Here is a 23,193-nt window from a genome sequence, read left to right on the forward strand (position 1 = left end):
GAGGCAGTATTTATTTGTAGCAGGGAGGTTAGTGCCTCCTGTCTTTGTAATGAGCACACTCTTCCCATTAACATCAATGGGATTTAGCCAGACCCACGCAGAGAGAAATAGAAACTGGAACATTTGAAAAAACAAACAACAAAAACGTGGGTTCTGGCCCAGAACAAAACAGCAGCCTGGGGGAGGGTGTGGGGATTCTGCAAACCGGGCTCTGCTTTTCCAGAACGGATTTTCTCTCACCTCTGTATGTGGTCTGGTTATGCATTTTTTTTCTGAAATGTACCAGTTTTGCTTTGGCTTCAGTGTGTACTTTACATCTGAGTGGAAACAGGAGTAATCCTTTGATTGTAAAGATGTGTGGGCCTTTGGAGGAGTTTCACAAAGCAGCCCATCTCTGGCTAAATTTACGTAAGAGATTTGAAGTCCTTTGAATCGAACTTAATATATCGCATGATAAACAGTATGAAAATGAAAGCCTCAAAGAATTCACTACTGCTAACCTTGGGGCAATTGTGCCCTCTGCATTTAAAAAAAAAAAGACTTTAAAAGGAGGGGTGACAAGTGTATTTTGTAAGAAAAAATGAATGACAGTTCTTGCCTTTATTGATACAAGAGGAAGAATCTAGATGAAAATAGATTCTAGATATGGGTGACTCACATAGCTGTGAGTATAACCTCTGTACCAGGTTTTATGAGTTGGGGTATCTGACTTGGGAAGGTAGGGCAGTTAAAAATTTTCTTTTTATGAGTGTGTACTTATGCAATTAATACTTTAATATGTTTTCTTTATAGAAGTTTAAAACGTTACTGGAAAGACTGAAGTCCCCATCCCATCTTAGCCCCCTACCTTGCAGAGGAATCTGACAGTAATTGAGGACAGTGGAAAATCTTTAGCAGTATAGGAGAATCTTTGTTGGTGTTTATTTGAACAGTGTTACATTGTTATGTTCCGGAAAGTTGATTTCCCTACTGACCGGTCAATATAAACAGGGATGCATTTCACTTTGGGTCCTGGTGGCCCATCTTACTGGTTCCACCTACCCAAGTTTCTCCAGAGGCAGAACATTGTGGCAGTTAAGACTCTGGAACTAGATTCCCTGCATTATCACTTAGGGGCAAGATTATTCAGCCTCTGTGTGTCTCAGTTTCTTCATGGGTAGTGAGTGTGGTGATCTCAGCCACGATCGGCACTAAGGGCTGGAAAGCACTTCGAATGGCACCCGGCACGTGGCGAGTGAGATGCAGACGTCAGAGGTCACCATCACTCAGCCCTCACCTGTGGACGGACGGTTCTGGGGTTTCTGTGTTTTTCACTCTTAGGAACCCTGTGGCAGTGGTGACTGGGGACGTCCCTGTACACGTGTGTGTCAGTGAGAGTTTTTCCGGTGCATGAGGTTCAGAGAAGTGGGCTTGCCGGGGCTTCTGCACTTGGAATAATTAGCAGGTCCTGCCCTGCTGCCCTCAAGTGGCCTCTGGCCTTTTCTGTCCCCGGCCCCAGGAGAGGAAGGTGACTTCCACCAGGGCTCACCCTCTCTCTGTCTCGGTGCAGGGCTTCGTGCTGGCCGTCACCATCATCCGAGAGGCGGTGGAGGAGATCCGATGCTACATACGAGACAAGGAAGTCAACTCGCAGGTCTACAGCCGGCTCACAGCGAGAGGTCAGCCTCCTGGCCCCAGTGGGGCCACTTCCTGCAGCAGGGCCCCCGGTGCAGGGGTGGGTGTGTGGCCCACAGGGTTGCAACTCAATCATGGGCCGCTGACAGTCAGGGAGCAGAGTTCAAGGCCCGGGGCCGGTGGGTGTGCAGGTGCCCCGTGGCAGGACAGTCACTCGTTGCCGGCACCAGGGAGGCCAGCGTCTGCCCCAGGGCCTGGGGTTACTCCGGCCGCATCCCTGGGCTGCCACTGCCCTCGTAGAGCCAGTCCTGTCATCTGACTTGTGCCTCATCAAACTGGAATTTAACTCTGTGCACTTGGCATCCTCCCACACGAGTTTCCAAGGCAGTGCAGCTTTAAAAGATACTCTTTCAACATTACAAAACTAATGTTACAACTTTGCAATGTGAGTTTTTAAGAAGGCACCAGACTTAACATAATAAAAGCTGCATCTGTGAAGGTTTCTTTGAAGGCATCTTATAAATCCTCAAAACGGAAGAGTGAAGAGTGACTAAATCTGACCCAAAGAGAAATTACTAGGTAACCTTTAATTTGAATTTTTGAAATGGTGGAATTTTAAAAACCTGCTCAAACACACTGTTGAGAACCCACAAAACAACCCAGCCGATGTCGACTTCTGTTTCCAACTACAAATTCTACCTAGATTTCCTGTAAGGTTGTATTCAGACTTGAGAGAATGTTACCTAAAATTCCCGAAGATTACTGATCCCATTCAGGGATTAATAATGTTTTAGGAGCGGCTGAGGGGAATAAAAGCTGTGGTTTGCCTTCAGGAAATTGAGAATTCTGAAAGAGATAAGATAGATGCCCAAGGGAGCTTGCAGCCAGCCAGGTTGTGAACTGCTTTATGTTAAGTGCGTTAGTCTTCCGAGGAAGCAGTCCGTCCATGGTTTCAGGGGTTTGAGTAGAATTTTCCTTCTCGGAAAAATGTTGGAGAAATTTATTTAAGGCTCCAAATTTTTTTTTAAAAGTATAATCCTGTGAGGGCATGAAAGTATTTTGTTTTAATGCATTGAAATAGATTTTCATAGTTGGTGGTCTTAAAAAGTTGCAAGTCTCTGGGAGAAGGGGGGATTTAGAGTTGGTATAGAAATGCTTTATTATTGCTAAACTACTGTATTTAGGACGTTTTGCTACCTAAAGAAAGAAAACCCAGCGTAATCTTTGCAAAGGCAGGTGGCTTGGGCTTTCCATGTGGGTAATCAGAAGACCCCTCTGGAGTACGTTTTTTTGTGGTTTGTGTATATTAAATCCTCCCTTAATAACATATTCTGACTATAACATTTAAAATGCTTGGCAACCGACAAAAGCCCCATCGGAGAGGGTGCGGTGGGTCTATTTAGAGCTCAGGAGGAGGGGCCCTGGGATCCCATTCATTCAGCCATCCAGGCTCCAGACCTTCTTTGGTTCTTTTCATATTGCAATTGCTTTTCCTGTGAGTGATTTTTCTGCCCTCCCCTGCAGACCCGACCCCCTTCTCAGCCCCTGCTTTAGCTTCCCTCCGTTCTTGAAAAGATCCTGAGGAGAACTGGCAGATGGCTGTAGCATTAAACACTTGTCTTCCTTTGTGGGTCTCCTTTTGTGGCCCGTGGTTTCCATTGTCATGCCAATCCAACAGTAGGGGAAGACCTAGCAGAGTTCTGAATATTAACCCAGACCCTGGCTCTGCAATTTGTTTTGAAAGCCCCAAAATGGCACTGAAGAAAACTGTCAGCTTGGAAAGTGAAGGAGGGGAGGTTAGTTATTTGATACACTTTGTGGGGAAAGGACCAAAGTAAGAAGCCCAAACTGGAGGATTTCAGAGAGAGGAAGAGAAAGAAGCCTTTTTTTTACCTTACCGTTCAATTATTTAATAATATTTTCTTGAGTGAGGCTTTTCACCAAGATCTTCATTTAGTAAGTTCAAAAGCAAAGGGAAACAGATACGTATATGTATGTCCACGCAGGACTGTTTTCTCTTTTTATCACATGGCATCTTAAAATGTACTTTTCAACACTATTTTTGGAGTTCAAAAAAGTTTGGAAACCAGAATATCAAGTCCTTGATCATGAGATTATAAGCCATTATATTTATCTGCATTCTGCATCATTTCCTGTTTAATAGTAACAGTACTTGTACTAATACAGTTAAATAATTGGGGGTGGGGGGTGGGCGATAACTTCTAACTAGCAAAATAGTTGCAGAAATCATGTGGAAAACTCCTATTTGCCTTCACCCAGATTCATCAGTTGTTAAGCTTTTGCTCTTTCATCTTTCCCCTCACACCCTAAGCCCTTCGAGAATTAAGTTGCATACACTATTCCCTTTTAACCTGTAAATACATCAGCATCAGCGTTTAATTCCTAGTAGGATGTTCTCCTTACATAACACAGTATAATTACAAAATCAGGAAATTTATCATTACATTACTATTAATCTCATCTATACTTCTTACTCAGAATTCGCCATTTGTTCCTAAAATTTTTTTTATAGCTTTTTTTTTTTCTTGTCTAGGAACCAGGACAGGTTTGCCTTTTGCATTTAGCTGTCCTTTCTCCCTAATCTCTAACTTGGCGGAGTTCTCCGGATTTCTTTGTTATGACATTGACATTTCTGAAAAGGACAGGCCAGTTTTAGGCCAGTTACTTTGCAGCTTGTCCCTCAATTTGTGTTTGCTCCAGGTCTCAAAATTAGATTCACAACAATGCAGGAATTTATGTCGTTTTAAGAATGCCAGTGGCACAGATCCTGGGATGTTACCAAAGTTGTAGAGGCATCGTGTTAATCGAATTGAAAAAGTTTCGAACCTGGAGAAAAAAAATTGATTTTAAACAAGTGAATTACAAACTCTGGAAATAAGAAATTCACCATTGGGAGAAAAAAATGGATGATTTTTTTTTTTTTTTTTTAAATTGCTGCTTCCAGTGGTTTAGATCATCTTATTTCATTCAAGGTGTGTCTAAAACAACACATCAATGGATTAGTTTTTAATGTAATTGTCATAGTTTAATAGGAAGTATTTGAAGCATTTTAATATTGATAATAAAATTAGCCTACATGTAGAAATGACCTTTTATTCATTCTTCAAGGATATTTGAAACTCCATCACTTTCCAAGGTCTGTGATAGGTTTCTGTATTACAGAGATAAACTTGAGGGGCTGAGACTTGGGGAAATTAATAGTCCAGCAAGGTATCCAGGCGTGTAAAGGGGATGATTACAAAATGTAACTGGTAGTTATACTTTAGTGGCATGAGTGTTGTGGTCCTTATAAAGAATGTCCCCTTTCGTGACCACCACGTTCCTGGTTCTGAGCACAGTGGTTGGTGGTTGAGGAGAGTAGTGGTTCTGAGTTTGTGCTCTGCCTGGATTCAAGAGTCCTGCTTCTGCCTCCTCCCCCTGCTGTGGGGACAGATCCCTTAATCTGTCAGTAAATTGGGGATAATAATAGTGCCTACCTTAGAGAGTTGCCGTAAATATAACTCTTGCATGAGAAAAATTTAGCACTGTGCTGGGATTTGGTCTGTGCCCAAGAAAGGCAGTGTTGGTGGTATTGTAGCAGGGGTTCATTAAATATTGGTGGGTGAGTTAATGGAGGTATGAGCCAGAGGTTATGGGAGGTTATGGGAGCCCATCAGAGGGGAGCTGAGGATGTCTTCCCAGAAGAGGTGACCTGCATCCTGAGTCTTCGAGGTTGGAAGGAAGCAGCCCTGGCTTTATGATTGGTGGTGCTGAATGCAAAATGAATACTTGGGGCCCCTGTTCAAAAATTATTCAAGATGGCGGCAGCAGAGCATGAAACCAAGTAATGGCCCCTTCTGAGTGCAGGGCCCTGTGCCTTTACTGGAATCACATGCCCGTGAAGTGTTCCTGGTAAAGAGTTCTCCAAAGGTCACAGGCTGGGATGGCTAGAAGCGTGGGGTACAGAACCCCAGGTTCTGGCTCCATCTTGTTCTTCCCAATTCCGCCTTGTTTCCTGAGCCTCTCCTTCCTGGGAAAATAGAAGAAAAAACCATATTGGCCAGTGAGGACCTGAGACTCTGGGAAAGCTTATTCTGTGATCCAGGAATCTGTAATCAAGGCATGCTACAGGGAGAAGGTGGCATTGGAACTGTTTGAAAAACGTTGTCCAGATTGGGAAGCCGGAGAGACAAAAAGAAAGATTTACTTACTATAAGCCAGCCAGGTGCTGGACAAGGTCTGGTCTGTCATTATTTTAAACAGCCTTATGGAGGTAGCTTTTACCTATGGGGACCTGAGGCTCATAGAGGTTAAGTATTGTGTCTGAGATGATGTAGCTAGTTAAGGGGTAGAGCTTGATGTGAACTCTGGCTTGTCTGAATGTAAAACCTTAGCCTATAAGTCTAGGCTCCACTCTGTGCCTGGAGCTGAGGCTCACACTTTCCCATAGAGTATCTCAATGATTGCCATGGCGTTCAGCCTTAATACATATGCTACAGAAGGGCTTTTAGATTTAAGTCCATTTTAAAACACTTTTTTTAATTGAAGTGTAGTTGCTTTACAATGTTGTGTTAGTTTCTGGTGTATAGCAAAATGATTCGGTTATACATATATGTGCATTTTTTTCATATTCTTTTCCATTATGGTTTATTACAGGATATTGAATATAGTTCCTTTTGCTGTACAGTAGGACAAAACACATTTCTGAGTCCAAAGAAATCAATCCAGCCCCCTCATTCTGAGATGAACAAACTGTTGAAAGCCAAGTAGGAATGATGCTTTTAGATAAATAAGCATCCCCTCTCCTCCTACTTGGAATCCACATTTAACCTGATCAGAGACTTGAGAGGTTCTTATTGGACTTTTATGCATTCTATGACTTTAATTGTAGAGCTGTCTTTCCAAATTAATAGCATTCAGTGGCACTGCAGACACCAAAGCCGAAGAAGAGAGGGTCTTGAAGTAGTAACAGACCCAGCAAAACTTTGTTTTGTTACTTGAAAGATTTGGGTTGGGTCAGGAAAGAGTAATTAGTCAAGGAATTATTTTTCTTTATCCTTGTCCTTACCAAACCAAAACTTTAATTCTGGAGGGGGAATCTGCCTTGCTTATCACAGGTAGTAAGGGCAGTTGGATTTGCATTTTTACCAGATGAATTCCAGGGGTCTTCATACCAGGAATGTTTTCTCAGACTAACTTGTGATCAAGGGCTAAATGAAGCAAGTGGATAATTAGCCTTGAAGGAAAGTGCAAACAGAAGCATAATTAACACAATTGCTGATGCTTCTTTCCTGCTGGGGACATCTGGGCACATGGTGAACCGTAAGTCGTAAGCCAAAGGTCTGTGCAAAATGGAGAGAATCCCTCTCATCTTCAGCTTTTTAGTACATATGTGGTGTAAAAAACGGAACGGATATCTTTCCTCTTCTCCAGTTCTTTTCAGATTGTTCCTCTGTGCTGCTCTATTCACCCTTTCCCAGTTACAGAATAACCTCAAGGATCTCACTTCCATTTGAGAGTGATATCTTTTTTCAATTTAGTTCAAAATCCACTTTGCACCATTATTTAGGATTGCAATTAACGTGACTAAGATTTGAGGTCTAAGGACACACATATGTTTCTTTTAGGGTGTTGTATTCCATTGGAGTTCATCAGGAGAAGGTAGGATAGTGCAGGGAACGTGTTCATTAATGGGGAGTTGTTTAGCTAATAATTAGCTAAACGAAAACACTGTATTCTTAAACACAAGTACTGTTTGTTTTCAAAGTATGAACTCTGTTCAGACTTAGGATAACACTAAAACTGCTTTATACTTTTTAAAAGAAGAGGGTTACAGTGATGGTCTTTTAAAAAATTTTTATTTTATTGAAGTATAGTTGATTTACAATGTTGTGTTAATTTCTGGTGTACAGCAAAGTGATTCAGTTGCATGTATATATATACTCTTTTTCATGTTCTTTTCCACTATGGTTTATTACAGGGTACTGAATCTAGTTCCCTGTGCTATACAACAGGACCTTGTTGCTTATCCATTCTATGTATAATAGTTTGCATCTGCTCAGTGATGGTCTTTTTGATATTACTGCCGCAGAAGTACTGCAAAGGTCTTTACTGAGGATCTCAAATACAGCTCAGTAAGCAAAGCATTCCCCTTCCCAGGCTTTCCTCATTAAGATTCAGAGCATTAGCTTTTACAAGTCTTAAAAATAGGTCTTGCCAAACACTTTCCCATAATTCTGACAGATGTGAAGTTTGTTATTTCAGACCCATAAGGTTCCTTTTATTCTTTCAAACTACTCAATTTGACTTTATTACAAATCGCTGGTGAACTGATCTATTGTTTAATTTAAAAAAAAAAAAAACAAAAAACCCTGAAAAAAAAATCTCACATGCAAATTGCACTGTTATCTTTCCCAAAAGGTATTTCCCCCCTGCCGGGGATGTTGGTCTATTTCATCATTATTGGGCACCAGAAGCAGGGAAGGGCCATTTATGTATTTATTTTAAAAGCCTCTGTTGGGTATACACTTGTTAAATTTAAACTTCAGCCTTTCTTTTTAAAGTTCCCGCTAATTTAAACAAAAGCCCCAGGAAGTGGCCCGTGGAATTTATAATAATACTCTTCCACCCTTTGCCTGTTTTCAAATAACAGTCTTTTCTTAGGCTTTGGGGAATGCAGACAACCCGATCGGAATATGAAAATTTCAACTTTCAACCTATGAACTCTGCCGGGTCTGCCAGGGCGTTTTCGTGTCAAGCCCAGGAAATGTACACATGCTGTAGAATTTACAACTCATCACTGCCACAGTCAGATTAGAGTGCGAGTTAAAGAGTTATACATTAACCAGGGTTAGTGCATGGAGCTTGCTGCTAAGGACCTGCAAAGGCAATCAATGTCCTGCAGGCACAATGAAAAATAGAAGTATAGCTGGAGGTGTTCGGAGGTCAAAAAATTGGCCCACACGTACTAGTGCTCCGGAATTTACTTCTTTTTTTTTTTTTTCGGGCTGTTCTGCAGTGTGACTGAATTGTCATTTGCTTGTTTCGACTCAAGGGAAACATCTGGTTTCTCTCTGCAGTATAGACAAACTGCCCTTATTCTGAAGCTCTCATCCATGAAAAGCATGGTTTGGGCTCAGTGGGTTTGCTTATGAAAGGCTCGGGGGTCCATCTCTGCAGAAATAAACAGCTCTAGTAATTGGAAGTTTGTTCCCCGTTATAAACTCTAGCTCAGAGGTGACCTGGGTGAAGTGGCAAAAGCTGAACGGGATGCATTTATTTTATAGAAGGCATTTTATGATTTAGGATGTGGCCGGCAGAGAATCTGCCACTTAACCTTTGAAAAATCTCTTACCCAACTTCTGTAGAGTTTCTGCAAAGATATGTAAGAATCCCAGAGCCTAGAGGTTGGAGATTGGGTGTGACAGGGTCCAAAAGAAAAAAGAGGTCTGCGGGGCAAAGTGAGGAGTTCTGTGGCTTCAGATCTTAGACCACGGCCGGATCTTCCTGTGCACTTTATAAAGAAGATGCGAATGGGTGTTATTACTCCTGTTCAGGACCAGCTATGTAATTTGTGGGACTCAGTGCAAAATGAAAATACGGGGTCGCTTGTTTAAAAGTTATTAAGAATTTGCAGATGAAAACAGTAGGTCATTCACCCAAGGGTGAGGGGATCTATGTGAATACACAGGTCACATGCCCATGGGTTGGACTCTGCTTCTAGAAGTTTTAGGAATCTCTAGGGTAGATGACATACACAAAAAAAGTAGGGGCGCTTGGGAAGTATGTCTGCTAACTTCTCAGGGGGGTGTTGGGAGAGAATTTTCTTCTAACCAGATAGTGGAGTGTAGGGAGAGCTCCTCTTGCTTGAGGTAGGTAATAATCACTGTCAGTATGCTATTTTTCATGTATCGTATTCTTTTGCTAGGAAGACGGGAGTTCTGCCACCGTGCGAATGTTTCTCGTTCTTTTTTTTGCAAGAATATTGGTAGAAAACTCAGAACAGTGGTTCACGTAAGGTTAGAAATTATGTGTTTTGGGCCCTTTCCACAATTTTCAGAGTCTTGTCGTTCTGGAAGTTAATCCCAGCCACCGAGTGCTCAGATTTTCTGACTCTGGTCCTCTTTCTCTCCTGCCCCAGCGGTTCCTTCCCTACCTACTCGTGGGCTTCTTAGAGAGGGGCGTTTCATTCGGACGTCGGCAGCCAAAACCCCAGTAAATGTTGGAATCGAAATACTGGTCTCTGCTTCCCCTTCTCTTTCCTTCCTGCCGCTTTTCCTCCTTTCATTCTTCTGGTTTTATCTGTCTTGTCTTGTTCAGAGCGCACAGGTACACAGACACATGCTAAACGTGTGTTCTGTGTGCAGGCCTGAGCTACACATTTTTGATCACCCAAAAATGGTAGTGCGGCCCGAAAAGTCCAAATGTATGGTCAGGACCGTGTGTTGGCTCAGTAGAGCGGGTGAATCTGAGGGTCTCCCTGTGTGGAACCTGCAAAGCTGAAGCTCATCCCTGCCAAATACTAAAATGCTAACGAGGGAGCCGGGGCTGAGAAACCCCAGTGACCTCAGGGTGGTGCAGCCCCCGCTGCCCTCCTCCTGAGATGGAGCCAGTTACAGTAGGAGGGTTTGTCGGAGGGATCGGCCTGCTGGGTTTAGTCAGAAACTGCTCTGCAAACACAGCGGATTAAAGGGTTTTTGTTGAGGTAGAGCAGATGGACAGAGAGGCAGAGTTCAAATTAACCGATCGTAAATCAGGACCCCGCCGTGGAAGGGAAAAATCTGGGCCTGGTCACTTAAAAGTTTGAGCTAATTTAATTTATTATATCTTTTCCTTATTGGAAGAGCACCTCATGTTTATTATAAAAAAATTGTGAAGAATTTAGGAAGTATTTTTGCCAAAGAAAGGGGTAAATCTCCTCTGTCCCTAGAGGGAATCACCCTTAACCCTTTTAGTATAATCCTCCTGATTTTGTCCTTTGTCTCGCTAACACACACGTATATCCATATGCAGTTATTATTTAGTAAGAGTTGTAACAGTGCTCTTCTTAGGGTTAGATATTAAGAGCAAACTTGTGAGTAGGTCTTGAAGATCAGAACACAGGCTCAGGGATGGTTTGGGTCAGGCCACCAGCATAAATTTCAGTAATAAAACCAAAGACAATGTGTAAATTTATGTTCGGGAAAGTGGGGGCGAGCTCAGGCGAAGGAAAAGCTCACTGGCTTAGGGGGTGGGGGGCACGCTGAATTTACGATCTTCCCTCGAGGAAGGCTTTGATAAGCTGTCCAGAGAGAGCAGTGTATCTGTATGCATTTTTCCTGTTGTCCCCTCGTTGGGCAAGAAGAATTGTTCAGGCCGGAAGAGAATTCTGCGCGTGGAGCCCACTCTTCATTCAGCCGTTTCTAATGAGCTGACTCTTAGGATTCGCGGATGTTCTCCATTCCCTCAGCAAAGATATCGATACAACGAACGCTTGAGGCTAGTGGGTCCCGAGGATGCCCAGGCTCAGTCCATTGGGTTGAATTCGTGCTTTACGAAAGCAAGGCCCTATCAGATGCTCCCTTCCTAGGGGGAGAGAGTCTAGCCGTCCTCAGAGCCATCTGCCACGTGTTTTCTAGAAGTCGTTCGTGTTCAAGAGCTGCCCTTTTAGCACCAGGTCTTCTCACTGTTACCATGACAAAATTTAATTAAGTACAAACATTAGTTAAAAATCAAACCCTGTGGAACCTCTTAGAAGGAGTTGTTTCAGTTGAAGTCATTGGAATGCTTTGAAACATCTCATTTCGTGGTGAATTACTAAAAAGACCCATGGCATTAAATGATGTGAAAAGTGTATGATAAAATAACCTGCGTTGTGCACTAGCTCCTAGTGGGTGTGTGTTGGGTGTTTGTTGAAGGAGTGAGTCCACGGTGGGGGACAGCAGATTCAGAACTCCCAGGTCACCCTTGCTCTGGGGCATATACTTTCTCGAGGAGGACTGAGAATCATTATTATTTTCTTCTCTCTCGGCTGAACATTTATAAGCTAAATGGGCTTATTACGAGACGCCAACATGAAGATTTTTATGGTGTCGCTCCCTTGTGTGGGAATTTGATCCGTCACCAGAATAAAGACCCATGTCCTCCACAGGCTTATTTATGGGGCACTGGACCACCTGGCCCCCCAAGCCCTTCATCTCTTTCTGTTCCGTGTGATGCTTTCTGTCTCGCTAAAGGCGTTCCAGCCTGTGGCCACACAGATGCATGTGCTACACGTGTGCGTCACTGTCTCCCGTCTCATGCCTTCCTTCTTCCTGATGCTGGTAACCAGTGTCCTTCATCTGGTTAATTCTGACCTCAGCTCTCCTGTAAAGCATTTGTTGATACCTCCCCATACCCCAGCCCGTTCATTCATTATTTGTCTCTTGCCTCCTTCCTGCCCCTGGAGTGCGAGTTCCATGCATCCCACCCTTAGAACACCTGGCCTCCAGCAGGCACTCAGTTAAGGGGGCTTGAATGCGGAGTGAATAGTCACGAGCCTTCTGGGTGCCAGGCACCGTTCTTGGTCCTCCTTCAGTGGGGGAGGTCTCCTTTTCTGCTCCCTTTGCATACCGGACTTACTCCCATCCTTTCACACACTATTTTGCACTAACAGCATTTGTCTTGCTGTCTTTCGCACCAGCTCATGGGTTTGCAGACTACAGCCAGTGGGCCAAATTCAGCCCACCATCTTGGCTCGGGGGCCAAGAACATTTTTTACATTTTAAAATATAAATATACAAAGACTATTTGCCCTTGGGGAGAAGAGTTGTTGGGAGAGCTGAGATTGTCCACTGGCTGCAAAACCTAAACTGTCTGCCTTCCTGCTCTTTATAGGACACGCTTGTCGACGCCTGCATGAGACCATGAGCTTTTTTTTAGGACAAGGGGGACTGTCTTTGATCTTCGAATTCCTAGAACATGGCACTTCAGTAAATGTTTTTTTTTTTTTTTAAACTTTGGGTTTATTTATTTATTTATTTATTTATTATTTATTTATTTATTTATTTATTTATGGCTGTGTTGGGTCTTCGTTTCTGCGCAAGGGCTTTCTCTAGTTGCGGCAAGTGGGGGCTACTCTTCATCGCGGTGCGCGGGCCTCTCACTATCGTGGCCTCTCTTGTTGCGGAGCACAGGCTCCAGATGCGCAGGCTCAGTAATTGTGGCTCACGGGCCTAGTTGCTCCGCGGCATGTGGGATCCTCCCAGAGCAGGGCTCGAACCCGTGTCCCCTGCATTGGCAGGCAGATTCTCAACCACTGTGCCACCAGGGAAGTCCAGTAAATGTTTTTTGAGTTGAACCGAAGTCCTTCTTTTTTATTCCATCCTCTGGAGTCAGATGAGGGTTTGCATCTTGGTGCTGACCTGTGCTAACTGTGAGACTAGGGGAAGATGGGGCCTCTCGGAGCCTACTTTCTTTGTCTGAAAACTGGAGATAATATATTTTTCTGGTGGCCTTTGAGAGGAGCAAGAGAAGCCATCAGGATGTCAATATCTATACAGCGCTTAGCACAGAATTAGTGTTTAATGTGAGCTGTTATTGTTTATCCAGATAAACATCCAGCCAAAGTTATGTGATCTGATCATAATCATATAAGCTGCACTATAGAGCAATCGCAGATTTGAAAAGAGTCAGTCATTTTGGGTTATCCTCTTTCTGTTTGATGGTGTTGAGAATTAAGTGTTGACCTTCTGTCCACGGATCTGACTCTGAATTTTCTTCCCCATTTCTGTGTGTGTGTGTGTGTGTGTGTGTGTGTGTGTGTGTGTGTGTGGCTGAATCTTTCATGGTGCTGATTTAGAATAGCTTCTAAGGTGCTGTTAAGACAGAAGATCTTACTTGAGTGAGTCATTCCAGTGCTACGCGAAACGGGGATTCATTTTTGGAGCGGCCTCTGCGGTAGGTGAACCTTTTCTCGGAGAGACAGGAGATGCAGCTGCCGCTGCCGGGTTCGGGGGCACGTGCTTCTGGGTCCGCAGGCTAGTGGACACCCTGCAGAGGTGTGCAGACTTGGAAGGAATTCAGATGTGATGTTTCTGGGCCTGTTTCTTTGCAGGGACAGTGAAGGTGAAGAGCTCCAGCATCCAAGTTGGAGATCTTATCATTGTGGAGAAGGTGAGTGGGGTCGCGCAGCTCCTGACGGCTGCCGCGTGGGCGCGTGGGAGAGGGACGTCATTGCCCCCGCTTCACGCATCCCGATGCGACGTGTGATTCGTGTATCTGGTGGCCGAACTGGATGTTTGCTTTCTGGGATTCTACCCAGAAGCTTTGCCTGGGGAGAAACATCTCTTTCCCATGAGACACACACACACAGAATATTTTTTCATGGTTTCTGTGTGCTTCTTAAAAATCCAAGCTATTGTGAAATCCAAGTTACAAACACAATTCCAAGGTTTGATTTCCTATTTGATGTGCTTGTTGTTTTTGGAGTCTTTTTTAAAACTCATCGTAATAAAGTTTTTCCTAGAAGTCTGCTGGCTGCATAAGCACATAAAAATAATTGTCATTTACCTCTTGAACAATTTTGTCTCACATTTTTTGACTTAAATAACATTGTGCTTTTCTGTCATTTCATGGGGAGTAGGGGTTAAGTGAAACATGAGAAAGTAAAAAGGCCCCAAGTGCATTTTTAAAGATAGCGCTGTCGATACGTTTGTTACTCCAGCACTCATACCTTTTCTTACTGTGTATGTTTGGGAGGTGTTGGATTTTGGGGGTGGCCCTGGAGAGTCTTGGAATCATATTTGATTAGAAAAGGATTGCATCTTAACTTGTTTCTGTAGGAAGTGAACTATGCTCTCTTAAAAGGATTAAATCCAAGAACTCACAGTTGATTTGGGGTAAAGTGAAGCTCTCCTGGGTGGCAGCTCAGAAGACCCACACAAACCTCTTTATGACATACTTGCCTGTTCACAATTACATGAGGCCCGCTGTTGGCTTCCCTCTTTTTTTGAGAGCGGCTTTTGTTGCTTCTTACTAACTTAACTTCCTTATTAAAATCCCACTCGAAGCCAAACATCAAGCCGGAAAATTGGTAGAAGCAGAAAGTGTGAGCCGAGTGTATGTATGTCTTTAGTTTCAGCAGACAGCCTGGAAGAAAGCCAGCTAGGGGAGCAGGCTTTGGGCTCCCAGGTCCTCTGGCTGCAATTTCAGGAGGTAATGGTTGGATTCGCCAGAAAACTAGAAGCTCTCTTTCCGAGATAAGATTTCAATAGGAGATTAGTAAACGTAACAGCAGTGTGCAAGAGTTTTCAGATTCAAAACAAAATAAATCCCCAGATCTGTCTTTGACAAAGGCAGACACTTAAAAGAGGCTGTGCGTTTGGGTTGCTCCCCTCCCCACCGAGGGGGCGGGGGGCTTGGGGATGGAAACCTCACACAGGGGCATTCACGGTAACAGTCTTTCTGTTCATAACGCAGAACCAGCGGGTCCCTGCTGACATGATCTTCCTGAGGACATCAGAAAAAAACGGTAAACATCTGGGATCAATTTTGAAAATAACCATTAACCTTTCAGTGGTAATTTGGCAAAATAATCATTTGAAAATGTAACAGAAGTAGATGATCATTTTGGAGCCATGGAGGCAAGTCAAGAACGTTTCTTTTCATAGAGCAGTCTTAAAAAAAAAAAGAAAAAAGGTTTTTGGTGCACGCAGGTCAACAGATTTTGATCATCGCAAAGATAGTCGGACCTGTGCTGAATCACAGCTGGGAAAGTCACACACAGTGGCTGTGCTTTTCCCCGCTGGGCTGCATTAAGCTCAACCGCAGGAGTTGGCAGGACTGGGAAGCGTGTCGAACAAACAGAAGCAAACAGAAACTCCTCTGAGAAAATACTGGGAGGTGTGTCATGAGATGGGGCAGTAGAGAAGCTGGGGGGAGAGATTAGGGGTAGGTGGCCTTTCCCCGCCTTGGCTCATGAGTGGTGGGGCCACAGTCACCCCTGCCCATCGATTTATTTGTCGTTGCAGCCTGTTTGCCTGAGTGAACCTCTCAAGTCTCTTTCTTGCAAGACCCTACTTCTCGCAGTTACAGTTGTCTCTTGGTGTCCGAGGGGGATTGGTTCCAGGACCCCCGTGGGTACCCAAATCCACGGATGCTCAAGTCCCTTATACAAAATGACGTAGGGCACTCGGCCGTCTGCACCCGCAGGTCCTGCATCCGCAGGGCAGGCTCGGGGGCCCGGCTGCGTTTCCCACTGTGGCCGCCCCTGCTGCCTCCTGCCTTCCCAGTCGGTTGACTCAAATCTCCTTTCTTTTTATTTGTTGTTATCTAAGCTGTTTTGAGGAAACAAGGCTATTTTTCTCTTGCCCATCAGGCATAATCAGAGATCTTCAAACGCTGGAAAAATCCGTATTTGTATCCCTTTGAGGTTGCTGCAACCTCTTTTATGATGAATTGGATAAAAGTGCGGATGTCATTATATACTAATAATATGTTAAATCATCCAGAGAGGGGGTGGAAGGCACTCCATTAAAACAGACTTCTTTTATTTATTTATTTATTTATTTATTTTTGGCTGTGCTGCGCGGCTTGTGGGATCTTAGTTCTCCAACCAGGGATTGAACCCGGGCCCTCGGCAGTGAAAGCATGGAGTCTTAACCACTGGACTGCCAAGGAAGGCCCTAAAACAGTCTTCTTTTAAACACTGCAGCTTTGTCCTCAAATTAGTTCTTGTGTCCTCGGCAGTGAAAATGGAGTGTTATGGATTGGAGGTCCCAGATGTGTTCTCCCTTTCTTCCCCCTCAAAAATTAGAAGGGATCTTCCTGAAAGTCCTCAGAAGTCTTTAAGTGCGGTGTCAGGGAGTTCAGTACATTCTCTGTCTGATGAAATACAGAGCTGACTGATTGCTCAGACGCGTACGGATCAGGTTGAAATATGTATCCACAAATTTTGCAGGTCGATAGTCACGGCAGACAGTTAACGTGGTCCTTGTGGTCCTTTCCCTGTTCTGAGCAGTTTGCTTGGATCAGCTCTTTAGGCCTCGCAGCATGAGGTTGGCGCTGTAATATCCTCATTTGTGCCCTGGAGGAAACTGAGGCTCAGAGGGGAGAAGTAACTCCCTCAGGGCACAGCTAGGGAGTCGTGGAGCCTGAACCTGAACCCAGGAGGTCTGGTTCCTGAGAAGGTGCTCGTAACCCCTGCCCCAGATGGACTCGAATGCTGGTTGCCCCGTGCCAGCCGCCGTGCTGGGGGTATGATCACCCGACTGGATCCTTTACAGCAGGCTTGTGAGATCTGTGTGTCTCCCCATTTTACAGACAGGACACGCTGAGGCTTAGCAAGGTCCAGAAACTAGCCCAGGCTCCCACTGTGAGTGGTGGAGCGAGGATTTGAACCCAGATCTTTCTGACCCCGGAGCTTACGGAGGAAATGGGAAATCGGCTATTTATTTTCCCCTCTTGGTCGTTGGCCGTTGATTGGCTGTTTTTACAAGTACTAGAGCCGGAGCTGCTCGGAGCCGCCACGGGAAGGATTCTTGAATTGCAGGGGAACGGACGGTGCCTCACTTCCCTCCACAGGGTCTTGCTTCCTGCGGACGGATCAGCTGGACGGAGAGACGGACTGGAAACTTCGGCTTCCCGTGGCCTGCACTCAGAGGCTGCCCACCGCTGCTGTGAGTAGCCGTCCCTGCGGCAGCCCCGCTGGCGACTGTGTCACCTCAGGGCTCTCAGACTCGGGCCCCTCAGGGGCCAGACACGGGCCGTCAGGTGTGAGGTGGGGCTCCGGGGGGGTGTGGGGTTCTCGAGAGCCTCGAGTGCTTGCTGGCTCCAGGCCGTGTGGCCTTGTGAACGCAGACCTGGCCTGTAGGGATGGTGCTCTTTTGAGGGAAGCTCCAGCTCTAAGAAACCTTGACCAGATACCTGGCATAAAAGTAAAACCCAACGCAGAGCACGTTATTCCTCTGCTCCGAATCTCCAAAGGCATCTCAGCTTCCTGAGACTCGATCCTGCGGACCTCGTCTCTCTGCTAAGGCCCTGACCTCAGCTTCTGGCTCTCTCCCCTCTGCCCGCCAGCTCCAGCCATACAGGCCTCTCCATCAGGCATGCTTCTGCCCCCCGACATTTGCCCTTGCAGTTTCTCCACCAGGAACAGTCAGACTCACTCTTGGTTTTTGTGTACAAGTCCCCTTATTGGAGAGGTGTTTCCTGACCACCCTCTCCGTGCATTCCCACTCCACTCACTTCAAGGCAGAGTCTTCGAGAGCAGGGTTCTGTCGGTGTGTTCACTGTTGTGCGCCCAGCGCATGGAACAGCATGTCGAACGGTGCAGGGAACAGCATGCAGGCCCTGTCTGAGGGGTCGGCCACCGTAGCTGGAACCAACAGGCCCTCCTAGCTCCCCGGGGCCCCGCACTTCCCCACCAGTTCCCTGTCACTCATGCCTTAAACTGCAGAGTGAGGTAGGGAGGGAGCCAAAGAGGAAGTGTAAACGCAAGCCACCTGGGCTGGATGAGGCCTGGGGAGTAGGTTACAAAATCACGAAATGTACTTTAAATGCCCAGAGACTGACATGCCCTGTGGGTGGTCTGAAAGGATTAAACAGAGCGCAGAAGCTTCTCCTGGGCTTGTGGCCACATTGATTCATGCCACTCCTTACTGCGTCCTGGGAGGAAGGGAGAGGGCAGGAGACAGTTCTGTGTCTCAGTGGAGTGAACGTAGCAATAAACGTGTCCGCGGTACTGATGATTTTTCATGGCCAATAAGACGGGAAATAGCACCATTCTTATTATTTGTTTAGACCAGGAATTCTAGTGAGTTTTCGACTGTGGCCAGGAGCCCTGGGGAATCCTTGAGATGGGGCTAACCAGTGAGGGTTAGTCCCATGATTTGAGGGACTCTGTTCAGGAGACAGTCCAGAAGAGCCTAGAATCGTGAAGGTGCCCGCCGGTCCCACGGCTCTGAGTTCCTTTCTCGATGTGCACTTTGGAAACTTCACCCAGTTTCATAAACATCCGTCTTCTCCAGGCCTGGGCTGGCGTCCAGAGAGAGATAAGGTACCACTGTCTGTACCTTCAGCCTTAGTGGGCTGAAGGGGCCTAGTTGGGTAACAGCGTTTTGACGAAGTCATAGATGAAAAGAATTGTATGGAAAGATTTACCTGAGTAATAGGTGAGTATATTCTATTTAAAAAGAGACTCAAATTGGAGGAACAAGTGAAAAGTGTTGCTCACAGCCTCCTCCCCAGATCTTACCTCCCTCTCCCAGGGGCTCTTGTGAAGTCAGTAGTGATTTTCCCAGGTCCTTTTTAGTGCAGTTTCTTACAGATATACAACTGCACACTTGCTGGTGGAGTGTGGTTTCTCATAAACGGGATTGTGCTGTAATTATGATTCTGAAACGTTTTTCCCTTCACTTGCTGTCTGTGGGCCTTTTTTATTTATCAGCACATAGATGCCGCATTGCCCACACATCTGCGTATGGGCCTCCTGGATGGTTTGCAGGGAGCTCAGGGCCTGCTGAGGGCGTGGCCAGTAGCCTCTACTCCACTCCAGGCCCTTGTTGCTAAGGGGCATTGTGGCCTGAATTTGCCTGACCACTTGATTTGGTTCCCCCCGCCCCCGTCTTTTTTATTGTGGCAGAATATACATAAAATTGACCATCTTATCATTTTTTTAAAATATATATATATTTCATTTATTTATTTATTTTTGGCTGTGTTGGGTCTTCGTTTCTGTGCGAGGGCTTTCTCTAGTTGCGGCAAGCGGGGGCCACTCTTCATCGTGGTGCGCGGGCCTCTCACTATCGCGGCCTCTCTTGTTGCGGAGCACAGGCTCCAGACGTGTAGGCTCAGTAATTGTGGCTCACGGGCCTAGTTGCTCCGCGGCATGTGGGATCTTCCCAGACCAGGGCTCGAACCCGTGTCCCCTGCATTGGCAGGCAGAATCTCAACCACTGCGCCACCAGGGAAGCCCCATCTTATCATTTTTAAACAGGCACTTCAGTGGTGTTAAGGACGTTCACACTGCTGTGCCGCCATCACCACCATCCATCTTCAGACTCCCATCATGGAAACCTGCAGCTCTGGACCCACTAAATACTGCTTCCGGTTCCCCCTCTTCCCCCAGCCCCTGGCAACCACCATTCTACTTCTTTCTCTATGAATATGACTACTGTAGGTGCCTCAGATGAGTGGAATCCTATGGTATTTGTCTTTTTGTGACTGGCTTATTTCACTTAGCATGGTATCGTCACAATTCATCCATGCTGGAGCAAGTGTCAGAATTTCTTTCCTTTTATTTTTTTATTAAAAAAAATTTTTTTTAACATCTTTATTGGAGTATAATTGCTTTACAACAGTGTGTTAGTTTCTGCTTTATAACAAAGTGAATCAGCTATACATATATCCCCATATCCCCTCCCTCTTGCGTCTCCCTCCTACCCTCCCTAATGAGTGTTTTGGTTGGTATGAACAACTCTTGTAAACCAGAGTGTCGCAGGGGGGATCTGCGCTGTCACTTAGTTTTGGAAATGCTGGGTAAACACAGAGAAACACAGAATCTTCCCTTTAGGGTCTCAGTGTGTCTTGGGATATTGCACGTAGTGACTCCTAAACTTACTTGCTGGAAGGTTTCCCTCTTTTTTTTCCACCTGCCCCGTGGTTTTGAGAGCTGTTTGGAAAATACACTTGCTTTGGAAAAATAGTGGATGCTTCCTGAAATCCCTTTAATCATACAGTGACTTCGTTTTACCTCCAAAATGTCACCCCCATTGAACAGGACCTTCTACAGATTCGATCGTATGTGTATGCAGAGGAGCCAAACATCGACATTCACAACTTTGTGGGGACTTTCACCAGAGTAAGTAAGCCTTGTGTGACGCAGAATCCAGTCTGGCGGGGCGCATGTCTGGGGTGAGGCCCTGCTACGCAGTGCTGACAGGTGTTTGTCAGGGAGTTGCTTTGTGCCAGGTGGGGTGACGTTCCCTTCAGAAGGCCCCACCTTGAAAGCTGACATATTGCTTCTCAGTAAAATCAACACCACTGGGATTTTCTTCCAGCCTCTGAACAGCTTGAATCACCTGACAGCTTGGAACCAGTGTTATTGTAATTAACGTTAACTCTGGTGTCTGAAAGCAGTTACTCTTTCTGTCTCTTTCATGTGAGCCCCTGTCCTCTTTTATTCCTCCAAGTCCTATCTGCCAGGGTTATAAATTTTAAGCCACGTCCCAGCCTTTCAGAATAGAAATTAAATTTGGATTTGAATTATTTTAGTCCTGTGGGGTAATAGGTTTATAGAACCCAAATTGAATTGTTCCTGCTCTTGTTCTGGAAGCCCGAAGACTGACCAGCAAAGGGCTGTTTCTGTTCGACTTGCCTCTACATTTTAGTTCTCACCTTGTAAAATGTTTCTTTAGTGCTAGAAGCCTGCATTTCTTAAATCGTGAACCATTGTTTTTCACCGGGGCGGAAACGCCAAGGATAAGAGTTGATGAGTTTGGCCCGCCTCTCCCAGCTGGGCCGTTGGCTTCCAAACAGGGGTCATCCTCTCCTCCCTTCTTGTGAAGAGCAGGCTGGAGACAGCCAGCGGGTCCTGCCCAGACCTTGGTGGGTCAGCGTGTGTCCACTTGTTCTTTTGCAGGAGGACAGCGACGCCCCGATCAGCGAGAGCCTGAGCATAGAGAACGCGCTCTGGGCAGGCACAGTCACCGCGTCAGGTACGGTGCTCTTGCGGAGGAATGTGCTAACGATTTGAAAAGGAAAGAAAATCCTTTTGTGTAATGAGAATAATCATCTGTCAGTTGGGGAAATGAGCTGTCGGTCAGATGGTGTTTTGCACTTGCTCCTGCACCGCCGGGGAATTAAACGGCCATCTAATTGCCCCTCGGACGTTCGGAGACGTCTGGAGGAGAAGCCGCCCTGGCCTGTGGACTCCGCCACAGCGTCCGCTCTGGGAATAGCCCTTAATTGCCACTTGAGATTGACGTCCTAATCTGTACCAGAAATTGGGTCAGCCTGGGCGTTCGGGCTGGAAGTTGTGTCCGTGAGGGCCGCCCAGCCGGTCCTGCCCTGGTGCGCACGCCAGGGCCACGGGCCTGATGGAGCCTCAGTGTTTAAAACTCCAAGATGACACAGAAATTCTCTGGACCTCTGGGCTCCAAAACAGAGTTTGCGAGATGACCTGTTGAGGTGCAGGAGGAAAAGATTTGAACACTGGTATGAAGCTGAACAGAAGGGGCTCCAGGGGCTGAGCACGGCCTGCAGCAGCTGGGGTGATAGCAGTGGGGCCGCCAATCTGTCAGGCACTGGGCCGGGCCCTTCCTGTGGGTTACACGGTTCACTTAATCCTCCCAACAGTACCATGCAGGCAGGTGCTAGTGTTGTCCCCACTCTGCAGATGAGGAAACCGAGGCTCAGTGAGGTTAAGTAACTTGCCCAAGGTCACACAGCACATGAAAGGCAAAGTTGAGGCTTGAACCCAGGCACTTTGCCCCAGAAGCAGAACTCAGTGTGCAGCTGTTATTATTATATTACATATGTTATATAATGATATATGCTATTAATAACGTAATTCCACTACTGGCAGCTTTCTGTCTTTACCATGGGATGAATCCATTTTTTTCCCCCTCTCTCTCCTACCAACCCACTTTCCTCTGCTTGATGCTGTTTTGTGGTTCTTTAGTACAACAGATGCTCAGTCAGGATGCTCTATGACAAGGAGGGGGAATGACCAGCACAGACTCCACACAGGCTGCCGTCCACAGACTCACTTCAAGCCAGTGGACAGAGATGAGCCGTCTCTTTTGGTTTTTTTGCTGTGTTGTTTTTCCACTTTCAGCCTGTATTTGCAGCACAATCTAGATTGTCTCTCAATTCCCCTGGTGACTAAAGATGTAAGAAATTGGTTCTTAATATTCTGCACTGCCCACTGCCCGGCCACACCGAGGCCATGGCCATGGCCACCCAGGGCAGGCGCAGCCCTTTAACCTCGGCCTCTTCCTGGCCCCTTGTCCACCCAGGTCTCTCTGAACTTGTTACTCTTCCTCACCAGCTTTTCTCCACTTTGAAGTCATTTGCTAACAAGTAATTAGTTATTCTTTTTAATCTTTAATAATTTGACTAAAAAAGAATTTGTTTCAATTTGCATTTCCTAGGTTATCTGGAAGGTTGGCCATCTTTGCATATATCTGTTTTGTTTCTTCCTATGTCAGTTACTTTGTGTGTCCTTTAGTCATTTTTTTGTTATGGTTTTTATCTTTTTCTTAATCATTTGTAAGAGTTTCTCATTTCTGATGCCTAAACCTCATATCCTTTTGCCCCCATCCAATTTATTATCTGGTTTTTTTTTCTTTTCCAAAATTTCTTCTTTTTTCAATTGAGGTAAGTTGATGTACAATATTATATAAGTTTCAGGTGTACAACGTAGTGAGTCACAGTTTTTAAAGGTTATATTTCATTTACAGTAATTATAAAATATTGGCTATATTCCTTGTTGTACAATATATCCTTGTTGCTTATTTATTTTATACATGGTAGTTTGTACCTCTTAATCCCCTACCCCTGTCTTGCCCCTCCCCCTTCCCTCTCCCTTCTCCCCACTGGTAACCACTGGTTCTCTATACC

General features: G+C 45.5%; 1 protein-coding gene across 1 annotated transcript in view; it reads left to right on the plus strand.

Annotated features, from left to right (window-relative positions):
• The window catches only part of ATP9A (ATPase phospholipid transporting 9A (putative)), a 135,108-nt gene that overhangs the window by 35,578 nt on the left and 76,337 nt on the right, over positions 1 to 23,193 (plus strand). The window contains 6 exon segments of the mRNA XM_036824925.1: positions 1,550 to 1,658; positions 13,688 to 13,746; positions 15,052 to 15,103; positions 17,155 to 17,249; positions 20,351 to 20,431; positions 21,212 to 21,287. Coding sequence (XP_036680820.1) covers positions 1,550 to 1,658; positions 13,688 to 13,746; positions 15,052 to 15,103; positions 17,155 to 17,249; positions 20,351 to 20,431; positions 21,212 to 21,287 — 472 coding nt within the window.

This window comes from Balaenoptera musculus, chromosome 15 (genome assembly GCF_009873245.2).
Source record: "Balaenoptera musculus isolate JJ_BM4_2016_0621 chromosome 15, mBalMus1.pri.v3, whole genome shotgun sequence".
Lineage (NCBI taxonomy): Eukaryota > Metazoa > Chordata > Mammalia > Artiodactyla > Balaenopteridae > Balaenoptera > Balaenoptera musculus.